Source organism: Mustela putorius, unplaced genomic scaffold (genome assembly GCF_011764305.1).
Source record: "Mustela putorius furo isolate JIRA1106 unplaced genomic scaffold, ASM1176430v1.1 tig00000083_pilon_pilon_pilon, whole genome shotgun sequence".
NCBI lineage: Eukaryota > Metazoa > Chordata > Mammalia > Carnivora > Mustelidae > Mustela > Mustela putorius.
Window position 1 is genome coordinate 31420742 of NW_025421273.1, and position 15725 is coordinate 31436466.

The 15725-nt window shown below is 42.5% G+C and overlaps 1 protein-coding gene across 1 annotated transcript in view; it reads left to right on the forward strand.

Annotated features, from left to right (window-relative positions):
* Window positions 1-1438: 1438 nt before the first annotated feature.
* The window catches only part of RBPJ (recombination signal binding protein for immunoglobulin kappa J region), a 216405-nt gene continuing 202118 nt past the window's right edge, over window positions 1439-15725 (forward strand). The window contains exon 1 of the mRNA XM_004762654.3: window positions 1439-1554. Within this exon, the coding sequence (XP_004762711.1) occupies window positions 1523-1554 (32 nt within the window). The 5' untranslated portion in view covers window positions 1439-1522. The remainder of the gene's footprint in view (window positions 1555-15725) is intronic.

Genomic DNA, 15725 nt, shown 5'->3' on the forward strand with positions numbered 1-15725 from the left:
CAGATGATATAGTGTGGGGTGAGGGATATAGAACAAGGCACCTTAAAGCCCAAGAGATTGATCTTTAGTGACCCTGGAACATAAGAAGGGAAACAGAGACCCAGGGCAACCACTATCCCAGTCTACATGTACCAGGGGTTTTCCAGGACATGGGAACTTCTAGGCTAAAGCCACAAAGCCTGGGATGAACCCGGACACTTTGTTGCCTTATGGCAAGGGTAATTAGTCCATGAACTGCATGAGATTACTTAAAGGAGCTAGAAAGAGCCAGGAAAGTGGGGTGTCTTACCTAAGAGCACACAGTTAATTCATTCATCCCTTTTCTTCAATTAATCATATATTCAATGTCACTTCAGTTTACAGTCCTGTGGCATGGCTGTTTTTCTACAGATGAAGAAGAAATCATAATATACATATAATAATAATAATAGCCTTTCCCAAGTGTCTATCATCTATCCAGCATGGTTCTAGGCATTTCACATATATTAATCTACTTTATCTTCAAATAGTCATAGGGAAGAAGTACCATTATCCTTGTTTTACAGATGAAAAAACTGAGACAAAAAAAGGGTTAAGTATGTGACAATGTCACATAGTTATTAGGTGACAGGACTAGGACATCTGAGGCAGTCAGGCTAGAGCATGCATATTTTAGACAGCACACTGTCTGCTGCCCATCTCAGGGTGCCCAGCCAGACTGCATTAGAGTCAAATCCAACTGCCAAAGCCAACAGATCCCATCCAGACCCCTCACTCCAGCCTAAATGTCCTATCAGGCTGACACACCTCTTGATGAAGAAAGACGGATGGAAAGACTAAGAAGATCACAGGTGTGTTGCACCTGGGTTGAACCTCTGTTCAAGAGGTTAACCTGGAGACTGTTGAGTCCTGGGGAGTATGAAATTATGGGTCAGAGGTACCTGTGATATGGTGGGTAACATCATTGTACTTTTACAGCTACAAAACTGGGAATCTGGACCAAACTACGATTAAAAAGCCCTGTCTAGACTTGGAGGAGTCCAGTTGACCCAGTGATTTCCATTCAGCAGAAATAACTGAGGTCAAGAACATCAAGGCAGCCATGAAACATGAAAAAAATCAAATTAACCTAAAGCAGTTGAATCATCATTCCTCTCCTTTTCTTCCTTTGGTAATTTGTTTTCCAGGCTCTTCTATAAAAATCAGGCCTCTGATCTCAGGAGCGGCTAAGGAAAAACAAGAAATAAGAACGATTATTTCTTGTTTGTCTTTATAGATAACATCTATAATCAGAGCACTTTTGAACTCTCTACCCCTCCCAAAAAAAAAAAAAAAAAAAAAAAAAAAAAAAGCCTGTGTCTGCACTTTTCCCCCCTAGAGAGAATGTTGTTGGCTTTCTTCCTCTTCATTTTGACACTTTCACTTCCTTTGCTGGAAGGTGAAGTGGCCACCAAACTCGGAGTGCAAGTGACCATCTCTTTCCACAGTGCTTCATGACATTGGAGCCTCCAAGAAGAACTAATGTTAAGAGTTTCTCTTCAAGATGATTGGACTGCTCTGCCCAGAGTTGCTGAGGTGAGTGATTCCTCGAATAGAATCTCTTTGTCACGTTGCCTGTAAAATTTTGAAGATGCTCTTGCTGATGATTTATGAGTAAGTCAACTGCTCTTTGCCACTTCCACTTCAAGGTATAATGAGCTAACCATCCCCTCTGCCGTCTCACTCCTCCCAACTGTGATCTGGTCACATTGCCTGCTCTCTGTTGAGGCCTTAGATTACTCAGCAGAAGACTAAGGCATGCTTCAAAGGGTGAGGTTTCTATCCCACTAACCACTCTCCTTCCCTTAGGGTTAACAGCACTGCTCCTTCCTTGAGTTCTTTCCCATCACCTAGTGTTTTCATGACTCCACACTTTCTCTACTTACCTTTGCAGAAGAACACAAGTTTTCTGAAATCAAAAACATGTACGTTCCCTCTAGATATTTTAAATTTTAGTCCCTTCCTTTCTAACAACCCCTTCCAGTAATGTCAGTAGGGGATACTAATCAAGTTAGTTGTTTATTGAAAGCAAGGGTACTTTCAGCACAATGTTGGGCTCAGCTGGGAACAGTCTATGATATAGCTACTCTTCTCTTGTAATCTAATTGGGAGACAAGTTGTATTCATCCATTCATCCCTATGGACATTCAGGACACAATTCTTGAGTGCTTACTCTATGCTGGGTATTAGGGAAACCATACAAGTGGTTTCAAAACTCTGAGTTCTGGCCCCTAGGGCAGGAGTTGGGGAATGGAGTTATGACTAGGGATACAAATCCACATCTATCACAAGCAGTGTCTGCAAATTTTTATTCTCTTCTTACTCATGCATATTCATGCATTCATTTGACAAATATGTACTTGAGTGTATATAAACATGGCATAATGTCTCAGATGTGTTTGTGTATTTCCCAAAACCATTTGGATGCAGTTGTGATCAATTAAATACAAATCCACTTAAAAGTTTTACTGTATTTGGAATGTCCTTTTCTCACTGAGTATTTTCTGGGTCAGCAAACACCAGAAGTTCATTCCCATCATGGACCTGCACAAAAAGAGTTAACACTTTTAAAATGTGTTTTTATACTGGAAAATGTGGGAATGTCTAAAGAGAAGGTTAACAGAGAGTCCTTAACAACACCCAAAGGTGTGGGTTTTGTAGGACAATAGCCAGAACTGTGTAGGCAAAGAAACCAGGCAGGTGGGGGTGGGGGATAAGCACAGAAGCTTCGGTGGGTGGGGGGGGGGCACAAATGTTGTATTTAAGCAACCCTCATCCATGTTGGATCACAATACTTTAAAATATGCACATAAACTCTCTCTTTTAAAAAGATTTAGTAACAAGTTATTTTTATATATTTTGTGTGTGTGTGTGTATATATATATATATAATATAACTAATAAGTAAATCCAGAACATCTAAATCTCCACCTCACTGCCCAATCCTGATTATTTAGCTCCATTTACATGACAGAGGTTTTTCAAAAGCAAAATATACTATATTCATCTCCCTTCATCATTCTTGATACTTTTCCAAGTGCTTTCTCTATACATGGTTTGATTATCACCAGAACAATGAGATGCAAACAGGACAGGAATCATTATTCTGTTTTGGTTTTTTTTTTTTTTTAAGATTTTATTTATTTATTTATTTGACAGGGAGAGAGAGAGAGGGGAGGTGCACATGAGCAGCGACACAGGGAGACGGAGAAGCAGGCTTCCTGCTGGGCAAGGAGCCTGATGTAGGACTCAATCCCAGGACCCTGGGATCATAACCTGAGCCAAAGGCAGCCAATTAACCGACTGAGCCACCCAGGCACCCCATTATTCTGGTTTTATAGATGAAGATAGAATGCTGAAGAAAAGACAATGAATCACACAGATGTAAAAATACACAGAGGTGGGGCACCTTGGTGGCTCAGTGGGTTAAGCCTCTGCCTTCAGCTCAAGTCATGATCTTAGAGTCCTGGGATCGAGCCCCGCATCGGGCTCTCTGCTCAGCAGAGAGCCTGCATCTCCCTCTCTCTCTCTGCCTGCTTCTCTGCCTACTTGTGATCTCTCTCTCTCTCTGTCAAATATATAAATAAAATCTTAAAAAAAGTACACAGAGTTTAGCTAGGTAAAATTAGCATGAAAGTGTAAAATGTACAAAGAAATGTAAAATGGTCCTGGGATGTAGAATCTGGAATTTGGGAAAGAGGATGTAAGCTAGAATCCTGTGCTTCTACAGGCCATCATACGAGTTCCAAAAAGATTGTGCTCATGTTAAATATCAATCTCTTAAAATTGAATAAGAGACATTTTAAGAAGGGCCTAGTGGGAAAAAAAAGGCAATAAAAAATATTTTTGAAAAAATGGGAAATCTAGAAAAGACAGTCCAACTAATAGAATGGTGCATGGCAGGAGAATTTTAAAAATTATATGACATGTAATTAAGTGAGGTTTGAGTTGGCTGAATAGGATTCAGCCCATTAGGACTTTCTCTTAACTGTACTTTCAGGAGACAATTATTCACATGGCCTAAAACAGTCCAAAAATTAAACTATATTGGGTCTCATTTCAGGTAATACATATTTAAGTGAAAGGCAGCACTGTCAAAAGAATGAGCTTGGGTTTGAATTTTGCTTTCAACACACATTAGCCATCAGGCAACTACTTAATACTTAAATTCTCTGAACTTCGTTTTTATGGTTTTCCATCTCTCAACTGAATATGATAATACTTCTCTTGCATGGTTGCTGCAAAGATTTGAGATGTTGCATGCAAAGCACCTAGTAAAGTATACGCGACACTGCAGAAACTCAAGCGCGGTGAGTTGGTATGTTGGGTGGTGGTGCTGGGTCTAATTTGCATGTGCTCTCATGGCCTGAACACTAGACTTGGAGTCAACAGAATCCAAGTTTTGGGTCCTGACTCTTCCTCTTAGTAACCATAAGATGAGATATTATTAAAGGTATTTAGGTTTATTCATCCTGAATCTCTCTTCTTATATAGAAATGAGTATAGTTTCCCTTCCTATTTCTAGTTCAAGGTTCAAACAAAATGGTGTATGTGAAGTAGCTCTTAAATATAAATGTCATATAAAAATAGAACTAATCGGGGTGCCTTGGTGCCTCAGTGCATTAAAGCCTCTGTCTTCAGCTCAGGTCATGATCCCAGGGTCCTGGGATCTAGCCCTGCATCAGGCTCTCTGCTCAGGAAGGAGCCTGCTTCCCTTCATCTCCCTCTTCCCGACTCTCTGCCTACTTGTGATCTCTGTCTTTCAAATAAATAAATCAAATCTTTAAAAAAAAATAGAACTAATCATGTAGGTTAAAATAGATGTGTTGCTATAGATATAACAATTTTATCACTGCAGTAAGAACATAGGGTAGAAGTCTATCCATGTTTTTAGAAGTCCTAGTAACAGCAACAACAAAAACCCCTCAAATTACAAGAAATGTTTAGTTAGCATAGGGGAAATTGTTCAGTTTTAAGGATAAGGAAGCCTTTGAATAGGCTTACAAGGGTCATGATGGACCATCCCTCTCTAGGTTGGTATCAGAAAGGATGAACAGTCTTGTGTCTCGAGTTTTTCAGGGAAACAGAGAGTCCTCAGCTCAGGAGGCACCAGAGATGGTGCCACCCACCCACCGGGTTTGACCCAGAGAAGTGAAGTTACTTAATCAGAAGGATACCCACAAAGAGGATCTCCAGGGATGAGCTTGCCCCCTGCTCACCCCAATACTTAAGGGCAAATGCATCCCCCCATGGCTTTAAAATCTCTACATCTGGTAAACGGTAAGAACTGGACAGCAGATGCAAGGCTGTCTGCTAAGCTACAGGACAAAATCTCCCTCAAATGTTTCCGTGCACGGCTGGAGGGCAGTGAGGGGCTGGAACTCACCATCTTGAAGTTCCTCCCGTCCTTTTGCATTTATGATATCATCCAGGAAACATTTAAACAACCTAGATGGAACGAAATGTCTCGCCAGGTGGTGGCTTGTGATATATACAGACAGCCCCTGACTCACAAAGAAAGACTACAGAGGTCCCATACATACAAGCAGCTGCTGCTATCCGCCTGGCCCCCACCACCTTGCAGCTGCCATGGGCTGTGTGAAAAAATTAAAAAAGAAAGAAAGGGGATACAAAAAAAAAAAAAAAAACTTGGACCACTTGCAGATTCGGCACATTCAGAGGCAGAAGAAGACAAGAAGCTGTGGAAATAGGAATCACACATAAGGGAATGGACTCTCTGGGTGAATTTTCAGCCACGGGTGATCTGGCAGCAGCCCCCATTCTCTTTGCCTTGAATAAGCTCCTCCCGGGAATTACTATCCTCTTCCATCCAGAAGACTATCAATGTAGGATTTTGCCTCCAAGCCTTATTGGAAGAAGGAAGACAGGAACAAATAATTTACCATTAGAAATCTCTTTCAAAAAACCACTAATAATAAGTGCGCCTACCTCATGGGGTATTTGTGAAGACAAAGTGAATCAATGAAGAAGTTCTTATAACTGTGCCCAATATGTGCTTTAACACTGATAAATGTCATAAAAGTGTTGGCTTCCTGTATAATCATGATTATTCCCATTTTACAGAAAAGAAAAACTGAGGCTTAGAGAAGTTAAATTGCCCTAGCTAGACCATAGAATGTAGGGGTAGAAGAAAGATTCAAATCTAGGTCTATCTCAAAATTCTGCAATCTATTTTAACTACTGAGCTATAAACAGTCATATGCCTAGCATTGGGCAGTCATTGACACATTAGCAAGAATTTACTCAAGCATAGTGTTTTCTGCTGAAAATCAATTCAGCTCAGCTGCACTCAGGAAACAGGAATTTTGACCAGTGAGGGGGGCAAGTAGGCTATTTGTGGAAAGAGCAGGAAGACCTGATCAAGAGACCACAGTTGAGTATTAAATAGGAAGCCTCAAGGCAGTGACACCCACAAATGGGAGAGGTATAAAAAAAAAAGGACAGTTTAGGAGGAGTCAAAGATGAATTCTGACCCACGTGAAATTTCATCTCAATCTGACTCAAGAGAGGGGGAGGAAGATTTCTATCTTTTTCCCCACCTACCACCTCTTGTCCCACCCACGGTTGCAAATTACTTATTAGTACTCTGGGTAGACTACAAGAAAGTTTAAATAAACTTTTGTGGGCTGGTTGGAAACATAACGCTTCCACTCCCATTTGTCATGCATTTCTTTTGGGAAATGTGTGCTGAGTTCCAAATAAATGACTTGTAATTTAATACAACGTGTGTACACTTCGCGTCTCCCTGGGCTGGGCATCGTGCTGGGTGCTGGGAATACCAAAGGAGATATAAGCCACAGTGTGTGCCCTTGAGCAGGAGCCCCGTCCAGAAGAGATATATAAGCAGCTAAGAGACAATGTGCTGAGTGTAACAGGAGAGGTGTGTACAAAGTGTCTGGAGCACAGAGGAGGGGGACAAGGAAATTGCTTTTAAATCAACTTTTGGAATCCAACCCCTCTGCAAGTTGGGAACTGCATGCAATGCATCAGAAGTTACTGGAAGGACATGCTTACCATTTAGAACTGAATGAACTGCTTTTTTCCTGGCAAGTGGTAGTATCAATATCTATGTGGGGTTTTTTTATTTTTCTTTTTTCTTTTCTTTTTTTTTTTTTTTCTGAAGAGGTGAGAGACAGAGATGATTGCATGGACCCAGAACTTGGACTGCTCTGGTTTGAATCCGACTTTCACTTACTAGTCATATGACATATGCTTCTCTCAGTCTCAGTTTTTTTAATCTGTTAAAGGGACCCATATCTTCTTCATAGAGAAGATAAACGAGCTAATGCATGCAAAGCCCAGTGCCCAAGATGGAGTAAATTTCTCACCCAAATCTGGCTACTTCTAACTGGGTGATAGATATTAGTTGGCTTCAAATAACTTCACCAAGTGGAGCTATGTTTCTGGAAGACCGTTTTAAGGGATACACAGACAAGCATGTTCACATTGTTCTTTAAAGATATACTTATCTATTTGAGAGAGGTGGGGAGGGGCAGAGAGAGAGAGAGAGAGAATCTTCAAGTTGACTCAATGCTGAGCGCAGAGCCCAACACGGGGCTCGATCTCACCACCCTGAGATCACGTCCTGGAATGAAACCAAGAGTCCAACATTTAACTGATTGTGCCACCCAGGCACCCCTAGCATATTTACATTTTAATAGCATATATTTATCTTCACATGTTTGAGGGAGATATGTATAGCCCATCAAACACAAATTTTGTAGATATCATTTCCTAGGAGGAATAAAAAATTTTAGAAATTTTTAGTAAAGCTAAAAGAAAACTATTTAGGAGATAATAGCCAGATGTTACATCTTGTCTTTCAGAATGAAAGGACCAAGCTGACCAGCAGACTTTATTTGAGGCTAGGACAGCAGATAGATGTTTCACTTTAAATTCTTCTTCTTCTTTTCTTTTCTTCTTCTCCACCCCCAACCCACTGGTCATGGCTCAAATTCATTTTAGTTTTCTTAATATCAAATGTGTATATGAAAGAACATATTAAAATATTCTCTAGATTTTTGTTTTAAAAGGATATGGGGGGGGATGTCACAGATTAAGAACTGTAGCAAGTGATGGTCTCCCTTTCTGTGTTTTCTCACTGTAATGAAATTCAAAACTTTCATCTAGGACTCTGGGGAAAGGCACCATTTTCTAATGCCTTAACTAAAGGGAGAGTGCTTCTGAATAGCAGAAAAGAATGCCTTCTGCATGCCCACGCTTTCTTGGCCCCGATTTCAATCCCGGTGGAAAAATTCCCTGAAGCCTACGACAGCTGAGCTTTTCGCCTGGAATTCAGATGATCAGAAAAGGAAAATTATACCCTGAGGTTCTGGGGGCCCTCGAGCAGCACACAAAGGCCAGAGGCGGGCCCTAACACCTGCTGTGTCTACCCCACAAGCTGGGGGAGCTCAAGCTCTAGGGGATTCGAGTTTGGGGGAGGTAATGGGGGGGCGGAAATGGGAGAGATGAGGACAGGCTGGCGTAGACTCATTTGCTGGGTTTCCCCCATGTTGCAGTAAGGACTCCGGGGCACCAAGTCCCTTCTACCCCCTTCTTTGTACAAATCACCTCCAGGAAAGTCCCTCTATCACAACAGTTGGCCTTTGAAACCTATAGAATGGTCATGCCTGGACGGGGTTTCCCTGGGGTCAGTATCCCCAAGGCTTCTCTTGCTTCCACTGTGTCCCCTCCACTGACAGGCTTGTACAGAGCGGAGTGTGTTAAAGACACACAAGACCAAAGGACCCTAGGGTCTTTAAAGCTGTTTGTTAAGTCAAGCTATACCAGCCTATATGTCTTCTCGTCTTTCGGACTTCCTGTGGAGATGGCCTCCCCTAACTGAACATCCTCCCCACCCTCCACCAGCCTGGTCAAGCAGTCTTTATTCCGCCCTCTCTGTCCCCACTAGGAAAGAGAGAAGTAATAAATCCCCTCATGGGTCCCACCCTGGGAGAGCAGGTACAGAGCAAAGAGTACTCACGAACTGGGGCAGCAGCTTTCAGATAAATCCCTTTATTTCAGCCTCCAGAATAGGATTCTCAGGTACCACACAGGACACCCAGTTCCACTGGAATGTCAGAGAAACAACAACTGATTTTTTAGGAGTATGTCCAAAGTACTCATAATAAATACCTAGATGAAACGTTATTTGTTGTTAACCCAACATTCCAATGGAACTGGACGTCTATATTTGCATTTGCTAAATCCAGCAAACCTACTCAGGAACAACCTCATGAGGCTGGCCTTATTATTCCTATTTTAAAGATGGGCAAAGAGGCTTGGAGGGATTGAGCGACCTGCCAGAAACCACAGCGCCTGTGGGCAACAGAGCAGAGATGACATTTTCAACCCAGACAGCCACTGATTTCAGGACCGGTGCTATTTCCACAACACCACAAAGGGATCCGATCCTTCAACAAGATGACTAGGAGGGATGCTGATGGAGGAAGGTGAGGTTTTCTCTAAGGAGCATGGGGAGAGTCTTGGGTGCCTAGTCCAAAATGTAGAAAATTGTTCAATAAACTGTGGGTGGCTGGAATTACTGTCACATTTGGTAGCTAAAAGACTCTGCTCCTTCCCTATACACACTCTTAAGAAAAGATGTGTTCCCCTCTCCTAGCCCCAGTGCACCTTCAACATGACCCTTCAGCTCCCACAGGGAGCATTTCACTCCATGTAGATAGGCAGTGCTAGATGAAGTCATGGGACGCAGCTCCAAAAGAAGCTTCGAGTCATGTTACATCCATTTAACACATGGAGGAAACCCACAGTGCTGAAGGAATTGGCTGACCCAAGGACTAAACCAGTCCTCTTTCAGCTGGACAGCCTTTAAAGCTCAGTGTGTATAGCTTAGTCACCTTGCTTGAACCAGGTCACCTCACCAAAACTTGAAAATATCAATGCGCCTTTCGGGGCGGGGTGGGGGGTGTTTTAGGGGAGCAGAGGCTGTGGGGATAAAGAGAGGGAAAGGGCATTCTGCTAGAACTCTTTCTCACCTGAACATAAGATCAGTCAGTAGAAACCTTCTGCCTGGTTTCCTTCTTAAACCTATGACACTTTCTGAATCTGTATAGGGGACTCTTTTTGGAGCACATGCTGCTTAGAGATGCCCACAAACCTCCAGGTCCCAAGGGAAATTGCTGTAGCTCTGTACATAGGGAGCATATCTTACCCTCCTCAACTTAAGTCCCAGCCTTTTCCTCCAGACCCTCACTGGAGAAGCCACTCAAGGATGAGGGTAGCTGGTAAGAGCCAAGGTAAATGGCATGGAAAGAAAATGTGCCCCCAAATCTGTCAGCACCAGGAAAGTTGGCTACCTTATAATCATTTAAATATATGATGATGAAAGCAGTAAATCTTCATTGTGGGGAAAATTTGAAAGTGCTAAAAAGTATAAAGAAACAAAAACTACCCATCATCCCCTCATGCTGAGGGAGAACCTCTACTAAAATTGCTGTGAATTTCCCAAGGATCTCTGTCCATATAATAAACATAATTGGCCTCATGCTTCATCTATAACTTCATATTCCACTTTTTCTAATGAAACACATTATAACTTCCCTCACGTCCTTCAAGACTATCCAAGGAATCTTCATGACTTTGATGACCCATTCACAGATCCATTGAAAATGGTGTCATTTATTTACTTATTCTCCTGCTGCTAAGGATTTAGAGTGTTTCCAAGGTTTTCACCCCAATAGAAATAGCATAGCAGTGAACATCTTCCTCACATACACTTTTTTATCAGACCCTTGGCACCTGTTCTCTTATGTCTCAAGTCTAATACAGTGGCTTCTGATATCTGACCCAAAGGTATGTGTCTTATCGTGTTTTCTGTTTTTGCCATGCTCTGCAAGGAGCCCCGTGTCTTCCAGAGGCCCCGCCAACTGAACTAGTTTGAGAAGCCCTGTGGTCGAGTGTAGAGCAAGGACTACCTAGTCCCTTGTCAGACTTCCGGTTTCTTCATAGCTGGAAGCTCCATCCCTCATAGACTCGGGCCATGCTTTGTAAGAGAGAGACAGAGACAGAAACAGAGAGGTAGAGACAGAGAGAGAGAGAAAACCCCAGGACCCGTTTTCAGAGAAACCACCGCACCATGTAATGCCGCTGGGAACATGACAATGAAAGTCCTCAGAACTGTGCTGCTTGGTATTTTGACAGAACCGTCGCTTGCTGATTCAGTTAATGATAATGTTGGGTTCCAAATTTTTTCCAAAAGGGAGTCTTAAGTGTTCTCAACTTGGATGGGGCTGGCTTAAAAATAAACAAGTAAGTTATATAAGTCCAAACTTTGGAGGATCGTGTTTTAGAAGCCAAAGCTCTGGGGTTGGATTAAAGGGGCCTGCTCACATCTTGTGGTTGGGGCTCACGGGCAACCTTCAGGGTGGTGCGTTTCAGCTGTCCCTGAAATCCGTCTTCTAATTTGAGCACCAACACCCACCGGGAACTCTCACAGAGAACACCCCGTGTCGCAGGGCTTAGGAGACAAGGGAGAGAGACAAAGAAGCAAGTGCAACCACTCACTGGTAGATGGGGACAGACTTCTGTTTCTTTACCTCCTCCCAATGTCAGATCTTTTGAAAGGTGTTATTCAAGAACTGTCATCTTCTGCTTGATGTCTGGCTGTATTTTAGTGGGAAGCAAACCGATTACTGGAAAGCTTTTTAAGACACCCCCAGGAAGAAAAGCTTTGGATTCCTCAAAGTGACCAGTGTGGAGGGACCCCCACTCTGGGTCCAGCTGTGGGAACTTTTTTTTTTAACATTTCAAATAAGCTTTATTATGGGGTGACAGATTAAAGGTTCTTAAATACAGAGAGAGGTGAGAAGAATGGCGCCTCATCCCCGCAAAGGATTGTTGAGCGAAATGGTGAGAGTGCAAGGAATCATCAGCTGGAGTGGCGTTGGCCCCCCACTTCAGCACCTACACAGTGCCTGGCACCAGCTGTGGGAACTCTTGAGGGACAGGAGCAGTCCAGGGCTCCGGCGGGGTTCAGAATCCTCCATGCACTCCGAGAGTAATAAGAATACGTGAACTGTCACAAATGAGTGTCTCCGTTAGAGCGTTTAGGTATCCTGATTATTACAAGCTTTATAAGTGGGAGGTGTGGAGGACCCAAGGATAAAAGATAAAGCACAGTAGACCCTGCCCTCAAATTGCTGATTCTCGCTGAGGAGAATAAATTTGTTCACAAACAGCCAGAAAATGCCACGTGCCCATTGCAAACGGTAGTGGAGACGAGGGATCCACATGGGCCAGGAAAGCAAGGTAAAAGTAGTACTCACTTCTAGCCAGTAACTTGGTTTCTGGAATGCAGGCCAGCCCCGTGTGGCTATAGCTTCGGATTTTCCAAAGCGGGAGAATGTGATTTTTCTGTAAAATATCCCGATTTCTTTTTAAGCTGTTGAAAAAAAATTTTGACACTATGCAAACTAATCAAAACATACCCATGACCTGTATCAGAACAAGTCACCAGTGTGGACCTCTGCTGCGGACTATATTTGTTAATATGCAGAAATATCTACCCTTATGAAAAAAAAGCACTTTACATAAACAATATGTTTAATATGAGTTCGTTCCAAATCATGCATTTAAAACATAGGAAAAAGATGGAAGGTGATACATCAAAATGTTAACAGGAGATGCTGGAGAGCAGGACTATAAATGATTTTTTTTTCTGTATTGTTTTTCTGTCTTTAATGACATTTTTATAATGAGTATTTGTTCCTTCCATAATCAGAATTTTCAACAAAACTACGTTTTTATAAAAACACCCAAGTGCTGTTTTATTATGAAATGATAAGATATTATAAAAGCTTTAAGAAACAAGAAAAAAATTAAATGAGAATAAGAATTATTGAAAAATGTTAAGAATAATAAAGTCTGAGAAATAAGAAAATAAATGGTGTACATTGGACATTTTCAGTGAGCTTTACAGGCATTATTTTATTTACTCTTCTCAACTTCTGTGCAATGGGGCTACTGCTATTCCTGTACACAAGGAAGAAGATGAGGCTCAGAATGGTTAAGTAACTTGCCCAAGGTCACACAGCTCATAAGCAGCAGAGCTAGAATTCACAATCCAGGTCATTTGCATCCAGAGGTTATGTGTTCTCCTAACCTTAAGTAGGAGATTAGTTTCCCCTTTTCCAAGGTTTCGATTTCTGAGTTTTCAGTTACCTGCAGTCAACTGTGGTTGGGAGACAAATGATATTCCTTCCAACAAGGCATCAGAAAGTAATAGCCTTATTCTCTGTCCTGGTGCCTAGAGCTGTCACCTCACTTCAGCTCATCGTGTAGGCATTTCATCGTCTCCCACTATCCCGAGAAGAAGGGTGAGTACAGTTACTATCAGGTATTTTGAGAGAGAGAAAAACCACATTCGCATAACTTTTATCTCAGTATATTGTATAATTTCTCCATTTTGTTACTGGTTGTTGTTCTTCATTTCTCGCTTTGCCTAATTTATAAATGAAACTTTCCCATAGGAGAAGTATGGTATATATAGGGTTTGGTACTATCTGTGGTTTCAGGCTTTCACTGGGGGTCTAAAATATACCCCATAGACAAGCCAGGAGTATTGTACTAAAAGCAAAGTGAATGAGGAAGGTCAAGGAGATGGTGGTCCCTGACTTGGGCCTTGAACACCCAGTAAGAGTCCCACCTGCCGAGCTAGAAGGAAACAATATTGCCAAAGGAGTCGAGATGACACCAGGGGGGCGTAGCAAAAAGTTCTGATGAATTGAGGTAAGTGGGCTGGAGATAGTCAAGAGAGTCGGAAGTACTAAATGCAGAGGTGCTTAGGAATCACACTGTATTTATAGTCAGTGGGTGCGATTGACTTTTCCAGTACCGGAATGAGATTGGTACCATGGCGTTATTAATTGGCTGGGGCCGCCATAACAAAATATCACAGACTGGGGGGCTTACACAACAGAAACTTATTTTCTCACTGTTGTGGAGGCTGAAAGCCCAAGATCCACATGTCAGCAAGCTTGGTTTCTTCTGAAGCCTCTCTCCTTTGCCGGAAGATGGTCTCCTTCTCAGGGTGCCCTGCCATGACCTTTCCTCTGGCATCCTACCTTCCTCTTCTCCTAAGGACACAACCAGATTGAATTAAAGCCCACCTTTATGGCTTTATTTAACTTGATTTCCTCTTTCAAGGTGCTGTCTCCAAATACAGGCACACTCTGAGGTACCAAAGGTTAGGACTTCCCATGAATTTGGCGAAGAACACAGACCAGAGAAACGCTCTCATCTCTTTCCCTCCTCCTCATTTTCCTCAGAACCAAACAGCCCAGCATGAACAGTAAACATCGCTGTGCTGGGATCCTCAAAACTTAGCCCTGGAAAAATGTGTTAGGAATTACTTCTAAGATTTCTCTTCTGATTCTCCTGGAGCTCTTGAAGTTCACAGCCAGACTGGTATTGGCACACCAGGTCATATGCAAAAAAGCTCAGTCCAAATAGCCATAGGAGATTTTTTAAAAATATTTTAATCTCTGGGGCACCTGGGTGGCTCAGTGGGTTAAAGCCTCTGCCTTCGACTCAGGTCATGCATGATCCCAGGGTCCTGAGATCGAGCCCCACGTCGGGCTCTCTGCTCAGCGGGGAGCCTGCTTCCTCCTCTCTCTTTCTCTCTGCCTGCTTGTGATCTCTGTCTGTCAAATAAATAAATAAAAATTTTTAAAAACATATTTTAATCTCTGATTTCCATCTTTCAAAACAAACTTAAAGATGGCCCAAATCATAACCCTCCAGCAATACCTACAAGCCTAACTTCCCATACTCACTGCAATGACTTCCTCTCTTCCCTCCATGCCCCTAGACCACAAAGATGATCCGCTCCCCTCCCCTCTCCCAAGCTCCCAACGTTTTATAACTTAATTCCTTTCTACAGGACAGGGGCCAGGGTGAGTCAGGGGACGAGGTCATATTAATAATGGTCTACCTTGGGGGTCCTGGGTGGCTCAGTCAGTTAAGCATCCAACTTTTGGTTTCAGCTCAGGGCACAATCTCAGGGTCATGAGATCAAGCCTGGCATGGGGCTCCGTGTTCAGTGGGGACTCTGTTTGAGATTCTCTCTCTCCCTCTGCCTGTCTCCCTTCATTGCTCTCTAAAATAAATAACTAAATCTTAATTTAAAAAAAAAAAATCCACCTCATCACACGCAGATATGTCTCTCTAATACCACTAACCCAAGCCGGTGTTGGCATAGCCCTTTGTAAACCAAAGATTTTTTTCACTTCAGTACGACCTCCGGACGCTTCCAGCAACTCAGACAACTAGAAGGCAATTTCATCTTCAAAGGGTTGGGGAAGAATGAGGTCGGAAATTTTTCTGACAAATTTAAGACTGGCTAATGGTGGAGTAGGAACTAGCTGGACCTGGCAGCTTTCTTCCCAGGACTCGACCCATGATGCTTCGATTCTCAAAACAGGTGGCAGTGGGGTTGACCCACGGCCCTGAGGTGCCCTGTACAATATTAAGAACATTAAAATATTCCAGAGTTGCCCACAGGATTTTTACCTTGCCAGAAATCATGGTAAGAGATGTCAATCTATCTATAAATGTAGGGCTTTTTTTTTTTCCCCCAGAAGAAAGTTGTATTTTTAAAACTGTTTTCCTTTTGCAAAGTGGCAAACATCCCCAGGTATTTTTTCACTCTCAAAAGTCCTTGCAACC